A 19,978-nucleotide genomic window follows, 5' to 3' on the forward strand; every position below is an offset into this window, starting at 1 on the left:
AGGGTGACAAACGCAGCATGCTGCGATTTTTTTACGGCCGTAGAAGACCGTATAATACGGATCAGTAAACTACAGCTGACAGGAGCTTGGCCATAGAGAAGCCGTATTTTCAACACCTCTCTTACGTCCGTAAAACACGCTAGTTTGAGGTCGGCCTAATTGTTGAACCGCATGGATTCAGTTCTTCAAGCTCATGGAAGTCACACAAAATATTAAATATGACTCTAATAGCGCCACAACTTCATTCACCAGTGTTATGCAACATATATTTGTATTTTAACCCCTTAGTGACAGAGCCAATGTGGTACTTAATGACCAAGCCAATTTTTGCAATTCTGACCACTATCACTTTATGAGGTTATAACTCTGGAACGCTTCAACGGATCCTGCTGATTCTGAGACTGTTTTTTCGTGACATATTGTACTTCATGTTAGAGGTAACATTTCTTCGATATTACTTGCGATTATTTATAAAAAAAACGGAAATATAGCGAAAATGTTTAAAATTTTGCAATTTTCAAACTTTGTATTTTTATGCCCTTAAATCAGTGAGATATGTCATGAAAAATAGTTAATAAATAACATTTCCCACATGTCTACTTTACATCAGCACAATTTTGGAAACAAAATTTTTTTTTGTTAGGGAGTTATAAGGGTTAAAAGTTGACCAGCAATTTCTCATTTTTACACCATTTTTTTTAGGGACCACATCACATTTGAAGTCATTTTGAGGGGTCTATATGATAGAAAATAATGAAGTGTGACACCATTCTAAAAACTACACCCCTGCAGGTTCTCAAAACCACATTCAAGAAGTTTATTAACCCTTTATGTGCTTCACAGGAACTGAAACAATGTGGAAGGAAAAAATGAACATTTAACTTTTTTTTGCAAACATCTTAATTCAGAACCATTTTTTTTATTTTCACAAGTGTAAAAACAGAAATGTAACCATAAATGTTGTTATGCAATTTCTCCTGAATACGCCAATACCCCATATGTGGGGGTAAACCACTTTTTGGGCGCACCGCAGAACTTAGAAGTGAAGGAGCGCCGTTTGACTTTTTCAATGCAGAATTGGCTGGAATTGAGATCGGACGCCATGTCACGTTTAGAGAGCCCCTGATGTGCCTAAACAGTGGAAACTCCCCACAAGTGACACCATTTTGGAAACTAGACCCCTTAAGGAACTTATCTAGATGTGTGGTGAGCACTTTGAACCCCCAAGTGCTTCACAGAAGTTTATAACGTAGAGCCGTGAAAATTAAAAATCGCTTTTGTTTACACAAAAATGATCTTTTCGCCCACAAATTCTTATTTTCACAAGGGTAACAGGAGAAATTAGACCACAAAATTTGTTGTGCGATTTCTCCTGAATACGTCAATACCCCATATGTGAGGGTAAACCACTGTTTGGGCGCACCACAGAGCTTGGAAGTGAAGGAGCGCCGTTTTACTTTTTCAATGTAGAATTGGCTGGAATTGAGATTGGACGCCATGTCGCGTTTGGAGAGCCCCTGATGTGCCTAAACAGTGGAAACCCCCCACAAGTGACGCCATTTTGGAAACTAGACCCCTTAAGGAACTTACCTAGATGTGTGGTGAGCACTTTGAACCCCCATGTGCTTCACAAAAGTTTATAATGTAAAGCCGTGAAAAAAAAAAAATCACATTTTTTTCTACAAAAATGATCTTTTTGCCCACAAATTTTTATTTTCCAAGGGTAACAGGAGAAATTAGACCACAAAAGTTGTTGTGCAATTTCTCCTGAGTACGCTGATACCCAATATGTGGGGGTAAACCACTGTTAGGGCGCACCTCAGAGCTTCGAAGAGAAGGAGTGCCGTTTTACTTTTTCAATGTAGAATTGGCTGGAATTGAGATTGGACGCCATGTCGCGTTTGGAGAGCCCCTGATGTGCCTAAACAGTGGAAACCCCCAAAAGTGACACCATTTTGGAAACTAGACCCCTTAAGGAACTTATCTAGATGTGTGGTGAGCACTTTGAACCCCCATGTGCTTCACAGAAGTTTATAACATAGAGCCGTGAAAAAAAAAATCGCATTTTTTCTACAAAAATGATATTTTTGTCCACAAATTTTTATTTTCACAAGGGTAACAGGAGAAATTAGACCACTAAAGTTGTTGTGCAATTTCTCCTGAGTACGTCGATATCCAATATGTGGGGGTAAACCACTGTTTGGGCGCACCGCAGAGCTTGGAAGAGAAAGAGTGCCGTTTTACTTTTTCAATGTAGAATTGGCTGGAATTGAGATCGGACGCCATGTCGCGTTTGGAGAGCCCCTGATGTGCCTAAACAGTAGAAATCCCCCACAAGTGACCCCATTTTGGAAACTAGGCCCCCCATGGAACTTATCTAGATGTGTGGTGAGAACTTTGAATGCCCAAGTGCTTCACAGAAGTTTATAATGCAGTCGTGAAAATAAAAAATATTTTTTTTTCCACAAAAATGATTTTTTAGCCCCCAAGTTTTTATTTTCACAAGGGTAACAAGAGAAATTGGACCCCAAAAGTTGTTGTCCAATTTGTCCTGAGTATGCTGGTACCCCATATGTGGGGGTAAACCACTGTTTGGGCACATGGCAGAGCTCGGAAGGAAGGAGCGCCGTTTTGGAATGCAGACTTTGATAGAATGGTCTGCGGGCATTATGTTGCGTTTGCAGAGCCCCTGATGTACCTAACTAGTAGAAACCCTCCACAAGTGACCCCATTTTGGAAACTAGACCCCAAGGAACTTATCTAGATGTGTGGTGAGAACTTTGAATGCCCAAGTGCTTCACAGAAGTTTAGAATGCAGAGTCGTGAAAATAAAAAATATTTTTTATTCCACAAAAAAGATATTGTAGCCCCCAAGTTTTTATTTTCACAAGGGTGACAGGAGAAATTGGACCACAAAAGTTGTTGTCCAATTTATCCTGAGTATGCTGATGCCCCATATGTGGGGGTAAACCACTGTTTGGGCGCACAGCAGAGCTCGGAAGGGAAGGAGCGCCGTTTTGGAATGCAGACTTAGATAGAATGGTCTGTGGGCGTTATGTTGCGTTTGCAGAGCCCCTGATGTACCTAAACAGTAGTAACCCCCACAAGTGACCCCGTTTTGGAAACTAGACCCCCCAAGGAACTTGTATAGATGTGTGGTGAGAACTTTGAATGCCCAAGTGCTTCACAGAAGTTTATAATGCAGAGTCATAAAAAAATATATATATATATTTTTCCACAAAAAAAGATTTTGTAGCCCCCAAGTTTTTTTTTTTCACAAGGGTAACAAGAGAAATTGGACCCCAGAAGTTGTTGTCCAATTTATCCCGAGTATGCTGATGCCCCATATGTGGGGGTAACCCACTGTTTGGGCGCACGGCAGAGCTCAGAAGTGAGGGAGCACCATTTGACTTTTTGAGCGCAAAATTGGCTGTCGTGTTTGTAGACCCCCTGATGTACCTAAACAGTGGAAACCCCCCAATTCTAGCTCCAACCCTAACCCCAACACACCCCTAACCCTAATCCCAACCTGATCCATAATCCTAATCACTAACCCTAAGCATAATCACAACCCTTACCCCAAAACAACCTTAATGTCAACCCTAACCATAACCCTAATCAAAACCCTAAATCCAACACACCCCTAATCCTAATCTCAACCCTAACCTCAAACCTAACCCTAATCCCAATACACCCCTAATCACAACCCTAACCTTAACCCTAATCCCAAACCTAACCCTAATCCCAAGCGTAACCCTAATGCCAACCCTAACCCTAATACCAACCCTAATCCAAACCCTAACCCTAATCCCAACTCTAACCCTAACTTTAGCCCCAACCCTAGCCCTAACTTTAGCCCCAACCCTAACCCTAGCCCTAAGGCTACTTTCACACTTGCATCGTTTGGCATCCGTCGCAATCCGTCGTTTTGGACAAGAAACAGATCCTGCAAATGTGCCCGCAGGATGCGTTTTTTGCCCATAGACTTTGACGGATCGTGACGGATGGCCACACGTCGCGTCCGTTGTGCACTGGATCAGTTGTGTTTTGGCGGACCGTCGGCACAAAAAACCGTTCAATGAAACGTTTTTTTGTACGTCGCATCCGCCATTTCTGACAGCGCATGCGTGGCCGTAACTCCGCCCCCTCCTCCCCAGGACATAGATTGGGCAGCGGATGCGTTGAAAAACTACAGCCGCTGCCCACGTTATGCACAATTTTCACAACGTGCGTCGGTATGTCGGGCCGACGCATTGCGACGGCCCTGTACCGACGTAAGTGTGAAAGAAGCCTAACCCTAAATTTGGCCCCAACCCTAATCCTAAATTTAGCCCCAACCCTAACCCTAAATTTAGCCCCAACCCTAGCCCTAACCCTAGCCCTAACCCTAGCCCTAGCCCTAGCCCTAACCCTAGCCCTAACCCTAACCCTAACCCTAGCCCTAACCCTAGCCCTAACCCTAACCCTAACCCTAGCCCTAATTCTAACCCTAGCCCTAACCCTAGCCCTAGCCCTAGCCCTAACCCTAGCCCTAACCCTAACCCTAGCCCTAACCCTAACCCTAGCCCTAACCCTAACCCTAGCCCTAACCCTAGCCCTAACCCTAACCCTAATTTTAGCCCCAACTGCTGTTCTCCTGCCGGCCAGCAGATGGAGACAGATGGCGGGCGCACTGCGCATGCGCCCGCCATTTTCTTTTGCAGGCGGCCAGGAGCAGCAGGAGGATCCAGGGACACAGGTGAGTATGGCAGGGTCTCCGAATCCCCCTATTTCTCTGTCCTCTGATGTGCGATCACATCAGATGACAGAGAATTACACTTTACTTTATTTTTTTTTTTTTGCGATCGCCGGTAAACAGTTAATTACCGGCGATCGCAAAACAGGGGTCGGTAAAACCGACCCCGATCATGCTCTTTGGGGTCTCGGCTACCCCCGGCAGCCGAGACCCTCAAAGATTCTCGCGGGGCCGGCCGGCGGGCGCACTGCGCATGCGCCTGCCATTTTTAAGATGGCGGCGCCCACCGGGAGCCATGAGGAGCATCGGGGAGATAGGTAAGTATTGGGGGGCTACCTGGGACCCCTTTTCTCTGTCCTCCGATGTGCGATCACATCGGAGGACAGAGAAAATAAAAAAAGATTGCGTGTTTTTTTTTTGCGATCGCCAGTAAACGGTTAATTACCGGCGATCGCAAATGCGGGGTCGGTAAAAAAACCCCCCGAATCATGTTCTCTGGGGTCTCGGCTATCCCCGGCAGCCGAGACCCCGGAGAAAATCCGACTCTGGGGGGCGCTATTTACTTTTTCCACAGCGCCATTAATAAACGGCGTTGTGCTTTAAGTACCCTTAGCGGCCGCCGTTAAAAGGTGTATCGGCGGTCGCTAAGGGTTTAAGTTAATTATTTGTTTGAATATCACATTACTTTCTGTGGGCAACAAAACTTTTTTCTTGCCAAAATCTGACCATTCTGTGTCCAATAACCGATCAATATTTCTGCATTGATGCCAATTTATTTTCTTAACCTAAACCACATTTAGGAGGGTTTCAGCTTTCAAAAGAATAATTTATATAACCAAAGGATGAATTTAACGTCAGGTTATAAGCTTTTATTTACATAACATAGATAAGCGACATAACTTCTGTCAGAGAGTGTAGACGACTTAGGAGGGTTGATTCTACTGACAGATTCCCTTTAAAGAGGTTTTCCCCTTAGACAACTGATATTGAACTGATAAAGGGGTTATCCAGACTTGGGGGTTCAATTTTGCAGTCACTCCATGTGACAATAGACTTATGAATCCTCACAGCACTCGCTCCCGATGCTTGTACCAGATGTGGCGATTTGCATACATTTAGTCACGTGTCAACTAGATGTGCATGACCTCACTCAATGAAAGAAAATTGAGGCCAGGCATGTTTAGTTGGTATCTGACTGGAAGTATTCATATTGCATATTAGCAGTCACCTTGACAGCGCTCACTGTGCACACATTTGGGGATATTGTTAAGTTAAATTACACATAAGATTGTAATCCAATCCTGCCAAATAGTCACCTTTAATTTCTTCACATTTCAAAACTGCATTTTTTTCTATAATGACATGAACAGAAGGTGAAAATCTAAAAGTACTCTTGTTGCCTACCATTGTGGGACATTCCCAGGTTCAGGCACTTATTGAAGCGACAATACTGACATTTATTTCGATTTTTCTTTTGTATTATGCAGTTGCGATCACAATTTTCATACTGGAGCCTCATCCGCAGAGTCCGTCGAAAAAAGCCCTGCAGAAATGAGAAGTATATTCATCAAATTCATATAATACAGATGAATTGACTGAATTAAAAATAAACTCTTCACAAAAGAGAATCAGTAATAAAATGCCCAAGTGTAATTTCTGATTTATTCACACTGCGGGGCGGGATCCCGGGCAGTACGGCCGCACAGGCGCTGTCAGCAATACATCAAATGATGTCAGAAGACGGGCAGCGCTAAATGCGCATGCCCAAGGCATAAGACAACAGCGCAGGTGCCGGGACAGTTGAAAACAACGCTGAGGAGGTGGCGCCAGGCGCCAAGAGGGCATGAGTGATGGCGGTGCTGCGTCTGCCTTAGGGGGGGAAAGACCTGCCCCAGGACGATTTCAAGGTATTTTGGACAAATTGCAAAATCGATTATTTCTGCAGTTACAGTACCCAGAACTAAAAGAGCCACCTTGTCAGAATGCAGCATTAGTGCAGCACAAGGTGGCTCTTTTAGTTACAAACGCCTGGGGGGTGATAGGTTCCCTTTAAGGCAATATCAATTGGCATAGAACAAACATGTAAAACAGAGTAACAACGTTAGAAAGCATTTTCTTCCTTACTCCTCATCTAATTGCGTCACCATACGTTAGCAGTATTATTGTTCTGGTTGACATGTTTGCACTCTCAAACTCAATAAAGACAACAAAATTTGTCCCTTTCTACATCTCTGTTATGATCTGGTGGCCTAGGAGCAGCATGAGACGTACTCTGGAGAAGGTGGTACCTGTACTGAACGCAGACCCTGAACTTAACAACACAACTAGATGTAGCCGTGGGATGTACCTAACGCTCCCTAGACACCTCGACACAGCCTGAGGACTAAATACCCCTAAAGATAGAAACGGAAAACTATCTTGCCTCAGAGAAAATCCCCAAAGGAAAGACAGCCCCCCACAAATATTGACTGTGAGAGGAGAGGGAAAAGACATACGCAGACTGAAATCAGAATTTAGCAGAGGAGGCCATTCTAGCTAAATAGGAAGTATAGGACAGAGTACTATGCGTTCAGTATAAAAACACTAGAAAATATCCACCACAGAAAATACAAAAACTCCACATCTGACTAAAGACATGGAGGGTATATCTGCATCTCCAGAGATACCGCTTGGCTGCAAAAATCCTTTCACAGACAAGCTGGACAAGACAATACATGAAAATGCACAGAACTATAATGCCCACAGCATGTGGACAGCAGAAACAAAGCCAGGACTTATCTTTGAAGAAAAACACAGCAAACAGGAGAGACCAGAAAGGGATGTGAATCCTCCAAAAACAATGGACAACTGGCACTGACTAAAGGATCAAGCAGGACTAAATAGCTGAGTCCAAATTGCAAAAAGTGAACACACCTGATAGATGCTGCGATCCACAGACAGCAGCACTACCACTCATAACCACCGAAGGGAGCCCAAGAGCAGAATTCACAACATATCTCACCCTAAGGACACCTTCACGCGTCTGTTTTTTATGTCTGTATGCAGTCCGTTTTCTAAGGACTCCAAATATGGACACATGCACACCCATTGTATTCAATCCTGGTGGGCACATGTTAGGTTTCTTCACACATCTGTGTGACATGTACCAGTGCCTAGAAAAAAATAGTCCAGTTATCGTTCCCAGGCACCAGGTGCGGAATTAAACTCATCATTGCTGCCTGGTCGCACTGAGATCAGCGGGACCAGGTGATGCTGATGAGACTTGTAGTCAGCACACACCGCCTGGGAACAATGCTGACTACAAGTCTCATCATTGTCGCCAGGTCACCCTGTGATCAGCGTGACCAGGCGATGCTGATGAGACTTGAAGTCAGTACCCACTGCGTAGCGTGTATTAAATAAATTTAAGTAAAACATTGGGTCCACCTTAATTATCCTAATTAGCTGAATTAGCTGAGGGAAAGCCAACACCTGGGGGCTAATGTTAATATTCAGGGAAGGGAACAATATCCATAAAGGTTTCAAAGCATATTAACAGCTCACAGCTGTTTGCCTAGCCATTACTGGTTAGTAAAAGAGTGACCTCCCAATAAAATGACGTTGAGTCTCCCTATTATTACTAACCAGCAAAGGCTAAACAGCTGCGGCCTGATATTAATGGGCTGGGACGGTGATTGAGAACATTAGCTCTCATCTGCCCCAGAAATGCCACATTCATTAGATGACGCTCTTCCCACTTGCCCTGGTGTTGTGGCAAGTGGGGTAATATTTTTAGAGTTGATGTCAGCTGTTTTATGTCCGCTGACATTAAGTCCTGGGGTTAGTAATGGAGACGTGTTTATCAGACACCCCCATTACTTACCCCATAGTCAAAATTAATAAAGACAGACGCAGAGAAAAGTCCTGTAATTGAAATAAACACTTCCCCGCAATAACCCTCCTTTACAAATTTATTAACAATAAAATAAAAATAAAAAAATCAAAGTCATCCACACCTGTGTGCTGATAATCTATTAGTCCTGATATCCCACGAGGATCCTGATGGTTTGGTAAGCAGTCATATCAGTGATGTGACCTCTCATCACACCAGCCAGCTCACACTGAGCTGAGCATGAGAACGTGACTGTGTGTGACAGACAGTGATGTCGTTAATGATACCACCTTATTACAGGCTTGGGAATTTTGTTACAGGACAGTGGACATTGCTGCAGGACAGGGGACATTAATACAGGATTGGGGGCATCATTACAGGCTTGGGGACATTATTACAGGATAGGGGCCAGAATTACTTTATGGGGCTAATTATAAACTATATTACTGTATGGGGCAGATTGGGGGAAAAAAAGAAAAAAACATAAAAAAAGTATAATAAAAAATGAAAAAGTAATAGAAGAATATTTGGCCACTAAAAATGCTGTTTTATGTAAAAACTGAAGTCAAAGAATATCTGTACCATAACCCATACCATAAGCACTATTGAAAAGAATAAAACACTCTCAAAAATATATGTAAAAAAGTAATAGAAAAATAATGGTGTCACTGAAAACGGAATATTTTCCCAACAAAGAACGTGGCCCTTCCTATTCACATTTTTTCTTTGTGCGACCCAGTTACATAGTTACATAGTTATTAAGGTTGAAGGAAGACTATAAGTCCATCTTGTTCAACACATAGCCTAACCTAACATGCCCTAACATGTTGATCCAGAGGAAGGCAAAAAAAACCCATGTGGCAAAGAGTAAGCTCCACATTGGGGAAAAAAATTCCTTCCAGACTCCACATACGGCAATCAGACTAGTTCCCTGGATCAACGACCTATCAAGGAATCTAGTGGATATACCCTGTAACATTATGCTTTTCCAGAAAGGTATCCAGTCCCCTCTTAAATTTAAGTAATGAATCACTCATTACAACATCATACGGCAGAGAGTTCCATAGTCTCACTGCTCTTACAGTAAAGAATCCGCGTCTGTTATTATGCTTAAACCTTTTTTTAAGTTACTCAGTTACTCGACTAAGGTTTAGACCCATGGTATAGAGAGTAGAACATGTGTGTGTTAAGCACCTCCATGTACATGAAACATAAGTATAAGCAATGTAAAATGGCCTGGAGTTCCTTATCAATAATCATGGCTTATGCCTCACAACCCCAATGCACGTTTTGAGTGGGCTTCTCCTGGGAGTTGAGGAGTGTGTAACGATATGTATATGTTTATATATAGAGAGAGAGAGAGAGAGAGAGAGAGAGAATTAGAGCAGCACAAAGAAAAAGTCCGGGTGCAGAGCTATATTAGATATTAGATTATATTCACATTTTTCAAAAAAGGAAAACAGTTTTTAAAAACAATTGGCACTAACCCTAGCATAAAGAAAAAGATTCCAGCTGAAGCATATAAGAGTCACCACAAAGAGTAACTCATAAAAGAACTAATTACAATTCACATATTTACATGGACATTCCAACAATTAATCACTAGAACATGTTAGAAAACTCATCAGTAATTGGATGGCAAAAATTATCAGTACAGATAAAACATCCCAGACAAGGGTCGCAGCCAACTATAATTTTTCTTGTAAGAGACATTTATATACTCAATTTTTCTTTTATCAGTAAAAAATATACACAAGGCGATAATCTTCAGCGTCTCTATTACATTTCTTTCTTTAAATGTCCTCAAGTCCATCAATCAATTAATTACTAGAACTAGAAAAATTTGAATATAATCTAATATCATGATCCATGGCTAGTCCCATTCGGATAGATTGGCAAGTTGTTTTTATTATTTTTTTCTTTTTCTTTCTTCTTTTTTGTTTTCTTGAAAATTGAGATCAAACAATAACAGGTAAATATATTTACTCTTGGAACAAGGGACCTTCTGTGATTTGGGGATAATTCCCTCCATTGAAAAGATTTAAGATGTGGCTTTAGAGGAGTATATTATCCATTTGAGAATTTGGGGTTGAGACACATTTCTTTAGCGAGGCTTGTGTCTCCCCCATTCTCCTTGTGGTGAGTTGCCAGCCCCAGCTAATGGGGGGTGTTCTCACCCGTATGGATTTTTCCCAGTCCTTCTAACATCTAATTTTAGTGGGAATCCTCTTTGAAACATGTTTGAAAATGAGTCTTGTATGTATGGTGCGATTTGATTTTATTAGCATTATACTTATTGAACAATATTTGTGTCACTACATCAAAGTGCTACTATATTAAAACTCTATGTGCTGTACATTTAATTTCTCTGTTTATAAACAAGGATGTTGTAGCTTATCAGTCATTATATGAATATATTGTAATGCTGTGGTTTCGTTCCTGTAACATAGTTATTAAGGTTGAAGGAAGACTTTTAAGTCCATCTAGTTCAACCCATAGCCTAACCTAACATGCCCTAACATGTTGATCCAGAGGAAGGCAAAAAAAAACCCATGTGGCAAATAGTAAGCTACACTTTGGGGAAAAAAATTCCTTCCCGACTCCACATACGGCAATCAGACTAGTTCCCTGGATCAACGCCCTATCACGGAATCTAGTATATATACCCTGCAACATTATACTTTTCAAGAAAGGTATCCAATCCCCTCTTAAATTTAAGTAATGAATCACTCATTGCAACATCATATGGTAGAGAGTTCCATAGTCTCACTGCTCTTACAGTAAAGAACCCGCGTCTGTTATTATGCCTAAACCTTCTTTCCTCCAGACGTAGAGGATGCCCCTTTGTCCCTGTCTTAGGTCTATGATTAAAAAGATCATCAGAAAGGTCTTTGTACTGTCCCTGTTATGATCTGGTGGCCTAGGAGCAGCATGAGACGTACTCTGGAGAAGGTGGCACCTGTACTGAACGCAGACCCTGAACTTAACAACACAACAAGATGTAGCCGTGGGATGTACCTAACGCTCCCTAGACACCTCGACACAGCCTGAGGACTAAATACCCCTAAAGATAGAAACAGAAAACTATCTTGCCTCAGAGAAAATCCCCAAAGGAAAGACAGCCCCCCACAAATATTGACTGTGAGAGGAGAGGGAAATGACATACGCAGACTGAAATCAGAATTTAGCAGAGGAGGCCATTCCAGAGATTCCAGCAAGGCTGAAGGAATCCTTACACAGACAAAGCTGGACAAGACAATACAAGAAAATGCACTGAACTATTAAGCCCACAGCATGTGAACTGCAAAAACAAAGCCAGAACCTATCTTTGTAGACATGGACTGCAAAACAGGAGAGACCAGTCAGAGATGTGAATCCTCCAAAAACAATGGACAACTGGCACTGACTAAAGAATCAAGCCAGACTAAATAGCCCAGACCAAATTGCGATAAGTGGACTCACCTGATGAATGCTGCGATCCAAAGACAGCAGCACTACCACTCATAACCACAGGAGGGAACCCAAGAGCAGAATTCACAACATGTCCCCTCATATATTTATACATTAAAATAAGATCACCCCTTAGTCTTCGTTTTTCCAAACTAAATAGCCCTAAGTGTAATAATCTATCTTGGTATTGCAGACCCCCCAGTCCTCTAATAACCTTGGTCGCTCTTCTCTGGACCCGCTCTAGTTCAGCTATGTCTTTCTTATACACCGGAGACCAGAACTGTGCACAGTATTCTAAGTGTGGTCGAACTAGTGAATTGTATAGAGGTAAAATTATGTTCTCCTCATGTGCATCTATGCCTCTTTTAATGCATCCCATTATTTTATTTGCCTTTGTAGCAGCTGCCTGACACTGGCCACTGAACATGAGTTTGTCATCCACCCATACTCCCAGATCTTTTTCATTGGTTTTGCCCAGAGATTTAGAATTAAGTGCATAGTTATACATCTTATTATTTCTACCCAAGTGCATGACCTTACATTTATCCCCATTAAAGCTCATTTGCCATTAATCAGTCCAAGCTTCTAGTTTACATAAATCATCCTGTAATATAAAATTGTCCTCCTCTGTATTGATTACCTGCAGAGTCTAGTGTCATCTGCAAATATTGAAATTCTGCTCTGAATGCCCCCTACAAGGTCATTAATAAATGTTAAAAAGAAGAGGGCCCAATACTGACCCCTGTGGTACCCCACTGCTAACCGCTACCCAGTCCGAGTGTGCTCCATTAATAACCACCCTTTGTTTCCTATCCCTGAGCCAGCTCTTAACCCACTTACACATATTTTCCCCTATCCCCATTATTCTCATTTTATGTATCAACCTTTTGTGTGGCACCGTATCAAAAGCTTTTGAAAAGTCCATATACACTACGTCCACTGGGTTCCCTTGGTACAGTCCAGAACTTACCTCTTCATAGAAGCTGATCAGATTAGTCTGACATGAACGGTCCCTAGTAAACCCGTGCTGATACTGGGTCATGAGGTTATTCCTCTTCAGATACTCCAGTATAGCATCCCTTAGAATGCCCTCCAGTATTTTACCCACAATAGAGGTTAAGCTTACTGGCCTATAATTACAGAGTTCAGTTTTTGTCCCCTTTTTGAATATTGGCACCACATTTGCTATACGCCAGTCCTGTGGTACAGACCCTGTTATTATGGAGTCTTTAAAGATTAAAAATAATGGTCTATCAATGACTGTACTTAATTCCTGCAGTACTCGGGGGTGTATCCCATCCGGGCCCGGAGATTTGTCAATTTTAGTCATTTTTAGACGCCACCGTACTTCCTGCTGGGTTAAGCAGGTGACATTTAATGGGGAATTTTTATCACTAGCCATTTTGTCCGCCATGGGATCATCTTGTGTAAATTCTGATGAAAAAAAGTTATTTAGCATATTGGCTTTTTCCTCATCCTCATCCACCATTTCACCCAGACTATTTTTAAGGGGGCCAACACTATCATTTTTTAGTTTCTTACTATTTACGTAGTTAAATAATATTTTGGGATTATTTTTACTTTCTCTGGCAATGAGTCTCTCTGTCTCAATCTTTGCTGCCTTGATTTGCTTTTTACAGAATTTATTTTATTTTCTGTATTTATTTAATGCCTCCTCACTACCTACTTCCTTTAATTCTCTAAATGCTTTCTTTTTGTCACTTATTGCGCCCCTTACAGCTCTATTTAGCCATATTGGTTTCCTCCTATTTCTAGTATGTTTATTCCCATACGGTATATACTATGCACAGGTCCTATCCAGGATGCTTATAAATGTCTCCCATTTTCTTTGTGTATTTTTATGCCTCAGGATATCGTCCCAGTTAATTGCACCAAGATCCTCTCTCATCCGTTGGAAATTTGCCCTCCTGAAGTTTAGTGTCCTTGTAACCCCTCTACTATACATCTTATTAAAGGATACATGAAAACTTATTATTTTGTGATCACTATTCCCCAAGTGACCCCCAACCCTTATATTTGATATGCGGTCGGGCCTGTTGGTTAATATTAGGTCTAGCAGTGCGCCCCTTCTTGTTGGGTCCTGAACCAGTTGTGAAAGATAATTGTCTCTCATAGTTGTCAAAAACCGATTACCTTTGCTGGAACTGCAGATTTCCGTTCCCCAATCTATTTCAGGGTAGTTGAAGTCCCCCATAATAATTACTTCCCCTTGAATCGCAGCTTCATCTATTTGCTTTACGAGGATAATCTCCATTGCTTCCATTGTTTTTGGAGATTTATAACAAACCCCTATCAGTAATTTATTATTTTTTCCCCTCCCCTTATCTCCACCCACAGGGACTCTACATTTTCATTAGATTCACCTATAATATCACGCCGGATGGGCTTTAAGGATGATTTTACATATAGACACACCCCTCCCCCTCGCTTATCCGTTCGGTCATTTCTGAACAGACTATAACCCTGTAAGTTAATAGCCCAGTCATGGCTCTCATCCAGCCACGTTTCAGTTATCCCCACCATGTCATAATTATGCTCCAACAACATTAATTCTAATTCGTCCATTTTGTTGGCGAGGCTTTGTTCACTGCCTGAGTTTGGTTCCTGTTGGGACCGAAACGTCGCTTTCTGGGCTTATTAAATAGGCTCTTTTTCACTACAAATGGTGTGCTGCCTCCATCTTGATATATATATATATATATATATATATATACTGCTTGTTCTGTCCTCACTGAATGAGGCAGGCTCATATGTAGCTATACAGGCAGCTAAACCGCTGTACCGGAGTCCAATAAGGAGACTGTGGTTAAGTCTGTGCTTTATTAAACGTAGTGGTGTATTGATGCGGTGAAACTGTAAACAATGATATACATACAATCAGTGCATGGTATAGAAGAAATACATACTACACATGATGTACATTATGCATGAACATTTACAAGGCTAGTAACTGAACTAGGAGTACAACTGACTAAGCTAGGCTAATATTAGAGCAGAAATTATCTACAGAAAGTATAAAGACATACCGGTAATGCAATCGCAAGGGGGATGAAGTGCAAGCGTCTTTCATTGAAAGCAGACTGAAGGAAGTGAAAATGGAGGGAGATGTAGGCTGAGCTACCATAATGCTTTGCAAAGGGGGAGGAGAATAAGACATGGAAAAAATAGAAAAAAACAGAAATAGAAGTGTGAACATGACTCTGACCACTAGAGGGAGCCAAAACGCTACAAATAAAGGTATGAATATATCAGTTGCTGTATACTGGCTGAGAAAACTGCAAATTATGCAAACAGATAATCAGAGGTAACAAATTAGATGGCGGAGACAGAACACTCCCCGTCTGACATCAACGGATGTCACTACTCCTTTCTTCTGAAGGCAACAATAGGACCAGTTCGGATACCGGTCTGAAAAATGTCTTAGGTTCGTTCCCTTGGATCATCCTTAGTTCAACTTTGCGGATGTTGCCATCCTTGCTCGGGAATGTTGGGGTAACTAGACCAAGTGGCCACTGGTTCCGGTGAATTTGACAGTCTTTCACAAGAACAAAGTCACCTATGCTTAGATTAGGCTTAGTAGATTGCCACTTCGTCCAAGCCTGCAGAGTAGACAAATATTGTTTGTGCCACCTGTCCCAGAAAGTATTTGCAAGACTTTGTACCTGACTCCATCGGCGCTTGTAGAGGTCCTTAGCGTCGAATCCTCCTGGAGGGGCACTGGACAGTCCCGTTTTCTGGGTAAGGAGAGTAGCTGGAGTCAATAACAAGGGCTCCTCAGGGTCGTTAGGAACTGGAACCAAGGGTCTTGCATTGATTATAGCTGCAGCTTCTGCCATGAAGGTCATTAGGCTTTCGTGGGTGAGCCTCGCTGTTCCTTCTTGAAGAAGATTGGAGTCAAGAATTCTCCGTACTAGACCAATCATTCGTTCCCAAGATCCTCCCATATGTGAAGAGTGAGGTGGGTTAAATGACCATGTGCAACTTTGGTCACTGAGGAACCTCTCGAGAATCTCATTGTCTAGATTTGAAAGTATTCCTAATTCCTTTGCTGCACCAACGAAGTTAGTACCTCTGTCTGAACGTATATGCTTGATAGGACCACGGATGGCAATAAATTGTCTTAAAGCATTGATGAAGCTTGACGTGTTAAAGGACTAGATGACCTCTATGTGGACGGCTCTGATTGGCATGCAAGTGAACATGACTGCCCAACGTTTACTATTGGCTTGGTCGCCTCTCGTACGACGTGTAACAACTGACCAAGGCCCAAACACATCGAGACCAACGCTGGTAAAAGGAGGGTCTGGGCTGAGTATATCTGCTGGTAGGTCAGCCATCTTTTGGGTTTGAGTCGAACCACGAAGCTTACGGCAGGTAATACATTTGTAGATGACAGTACTGATGAGTCTCTTTGCACCAACGACCCACACACCAGCAGTTCTGATGGCTCCTTCTGTAAATAGTCTTCCTTGGTGCTTGACCAGATTGTGATAGTGTTGCACGATTAGGTAGGCAACATGACATTTTCCGGGAAGTATAAGAAGGAATTTCTCCACAAACTCCATTTCAGCTTCTTTGAGTCGGCCTCCTACTCTTAGCAGGCCGCTGTTATCGATGAATGGGTCGAGTTTTCTCAATACTCTGCTCACTGGTATTGGAGCTTTGTTAATAAGACATTAAATTTCTGCAAAGTAGGTTTCTCTTTGAACAGTGAGGATGATGTGATTTCTAGAGAATTCTAAGTCGGAAGTAACATAGGTATTTTTACAAAGATGCCAACCTTTACATTTTTCTGTGCCACAAGTTCTAATGGTCCTGAATGAGCGAGCTATATGGGTCAGACAGGTAATGGCTCGAATAAGCGGCTTCCAACTTGAGAATCTGTTGAACCTGCAAAATCCAAGCTGGATAACAGAGGTTAATCATTGTATGAAGTGTAGACACCTGAGGGCGGATTTCAGCATCTGAGTCCTCTCCTACTAGTTCAAAGGTGTCTGGAAAACATTCCTCAATGTACAATAGTTTTGGACCTGAGAGCCATGTTGTGCTTCCTAGTTTACTTGCGTCAACTGCCCTAGTTGCATGATCTGCGGGATTCTGGTCCATGGGTATGTAATGCCACTGCTTTGGATGAACTGATCTCCTGATTCATAGCACTCTGTTATTGACATAAACATAGAATCGCCTGGTTTCGTTGTATATATATCCCATGACTGCTTTACTGACTGAGTAGAACTTGGCCTGTGTCACGTCGATATCCATTTCGGATGTGATGATATCCGCTAACTCAACAGCTAGAACTGCGGCACAAAGCTCTAACCTGGGTATAGTGTGCTCTGGTTGTGGTGCGAGTTTGACCTTCCCCATAATGAACCCAATGTGGCACTGACATTTGGAGTCTACAGTTTTGAGGTAGGCAACAGCGGCAATCGCTTTGACAGTAGCATCTGCAAATACATACAGTCTTTGGCTTTGTATTTCTGTAGATGGCACAGGAGTGTATGGTCTTGGCACGTTCAGGTTGGAGAGGGCTGCTAATGAGTTCTTCCACCCTTCCCACTGGATCCTCTTGTCAGGTGGCAGAGGTGCATCCCAGTAAGATGTTTCCCTAGTTAAGTCTCTTAGTAGGGCCTTGCCTTGTATATAAACAGGAGCTGCAAAACCCAAGGGATCGTACAGACTGTTGATGGTAGACAGGACACCTCTATGTGTGAAAGGCCTTTCTTCCTGGCTGACCTGAAAGGTGAAAGTATCTGACTGTAGATTCCAGAGAAGCCCAAGGCTGCGTTGCATTGGTATAGGGTCTGACCCCAGGTCCAGGTCTCTGAGACCATTACATAAGTCCTGAGAAGGGAATGCTTCCATGAGTTCTTGGCTGTTTGAGGCTATTTTATGAAGCCTAAGATTTGAGCAGGCAAGCATGTCCTGGGCTCTCCTGAGAAGACTGATGGCAGTCTCATTTGAAGGCATGGCTTTCAGACAGTCGTTGACATAAAAGTCTTTTTCTATGAATTGTCTGATATCTGCTCCGTATTCTCCTTCTCCTTCCTGAGCCGACCTTTTCAGTCCGTAAATGGTGACTGCAGGGTAAGGACTGTTGCCAAAGATGTGCACTCTCATGCGATACTCTGTGACTTCTTTAGTAGGATCATTGTCTCTGTACCAGAAGAATCTTAGGAAGTTCCTGTCTCTCTCTCTCACAAGGAAACAATGGAACATTTGCTGGATGTCAGCGATGAAGGCAATGGAATCCTTACGGAAGTGCATAAGTACTCCCAGCAGTTTGTTATTGAGGTCTGGTCCTCTCAGTAGAACGTCATTCAGGGAGACATCATTAAACTTAGCACTGTAATCGAAGATTACTCTAATTTGGCCTGGTTTCTTAGGGTGATATACACCAAACATGGGTAGGAACCAGCATCCTTCACAGTCATTGAGAGTGGGAGCTAGTTCTGCATGACAGTTTTCGAAAATCTTTGACATGAAGGAGAAAAAGTGATCTTTCATCTCTGGTTTCTTTTGTAGATTATATTTGAGAGAGGAGAAACGTTGTAATGCCTGATTTCTGTTGTTCGGTAGACGTGGTCTGTGGGTTTTGAAGGGAAGAGGTGCGACCCAGCTGTTGGTCTCATCTTTAACAAGTCCCTTGTCCATTATGTCTAAGAACAACTTGTCCTCTACCGACATTGCCACTTGGTTGTCCTGCTTAGTTTTCTGGAAGACTGTGCACCCTAACTGAGCCTCATAGCTTCCTGACACTACACTGCTGTCGTGCTGTCGTGAGTAAAGTCTATTAAATGCAGCAAAGAAGAAAAATGCAGATAGCAGTCACCAGTCCTTAAAACTTCATCCTTTATTCAAATTTTAAAAAGACCCGTTGAATCGCTAAGTGGTGCAAAAAGGCCGTCGTCTTACACCAGCTCGCACATCCCAGCAACCTGTTCCTCTGGCCATGACATTTTAAAGTTTGAATAAAGAATGAAGTTTTAAGGACAGGTGAGTGCTATCTGCATTTATCTTCTTTGCTGCATATACCCTGTTTTTGCATGAGCACCCGGAGTCCATAGAGGTGGTCTCTATCCGGGAAGCACTCCATTCAGCATATGGTTGTCTGGCCCCACAGCAGTGCCATTATATTTTTCTTTTTTGCAAAAGTCTATTAAATGGTTGGGCAGTTGGATGCTGTGTGGCAATTCCCTGACATGGAACTCATTGTTACAAGGTTGAAACAGAGCTGGTCATCCTTTCTCCAATGTATTTGTTAGCATGCTTGTCACAGATGATGGGGCGTGCATGCGTCCTAAGCAAATGTTGCCAATTATTACCCATCCTAGGTCTAGCCTTTGGGCATAGGGAGCATTGTGGAGTCCATTGATATGACGTCTCACTTTATGAACCTGCAGGATATCTCTCCCCAACAGCAGATTTATCTGGGCCTGATGGTCGAGTTCCGGTATAAGGTGTGCTATTCGTTTCAAGTGAGCATGATGGATTGCTACATCTGGCGTAGGGATTTCAGATCTGTTGTCTGGGATCTGGTTACATTCGATGATCGTAGGTAGCGGTAGGCAGAATTGTCCATCTAAGGACTCGATTTGGTAGTCAGTAGCTTTCATGCCTGCTATTGTCACAGTACCTGCACACGTGTTTAATGGGTAAGGGGTGCTTGGCCCTTTGATGTTGAAGAGGTCAAAGAATGTTGATCTAGCCAAGGATCGATTACTTTGATCATCCAAGATAGCATAGAGTCTTACAGCTTGGCCTCTATGGCCTTTTTGGTATACTCTGACGAGGCATATTTTTGAACAGGACCTACTGTCTATTGTCCCTTTGCAGACTTCTGTACATTGTGAAGTGATCTCTGGCGTAGCTGTATCAGTGTTCCTTTCCTCCCCACCATA

General features: G+C 42.5%; 1 protein-coding gene across 5 annotated transcripts in view; it reads right to left on the reverse strand.

The window, feature by feature from the left end:
* Positions 1–19,978, reverse strand: part of PPARD (peroxisome proliferator activated receptor delta) — a 154,616-nt gene that overhangs the window by 48,997 nt on the left and 85,641 nt on the right. For all 5 annotated transcript variants that reach the window (XM_069756603.1, XM_069756605.1, XM_069756601.1 and 2 more), the window contains one exon: positions 6,140–6,278. In XM_069756603.1, the coding sequence (XP_069612704.1) occupies positions 6,140–6,278 (139 nt within the window). The remainder of the gene's footprint in view (positions 1–6,139; positions 6,279–19,978) is intronic.

This window comes from Ranitomeya imitator, chromosome 3 (genome assembly GCF_032444005.1).
Source record: "Ranitomeya imitator isolate aRanImi1 chromosome 3, aRanImi1.pri, whole genome shotgun sequence".
Taxonomy (NCBI): domain Eukaryota; kingdom Metazoa; phylum Chordata; class Amphibia; order Anura; family Dendrobatidae; genus Ranitomeya; species Ranitomeya imitator.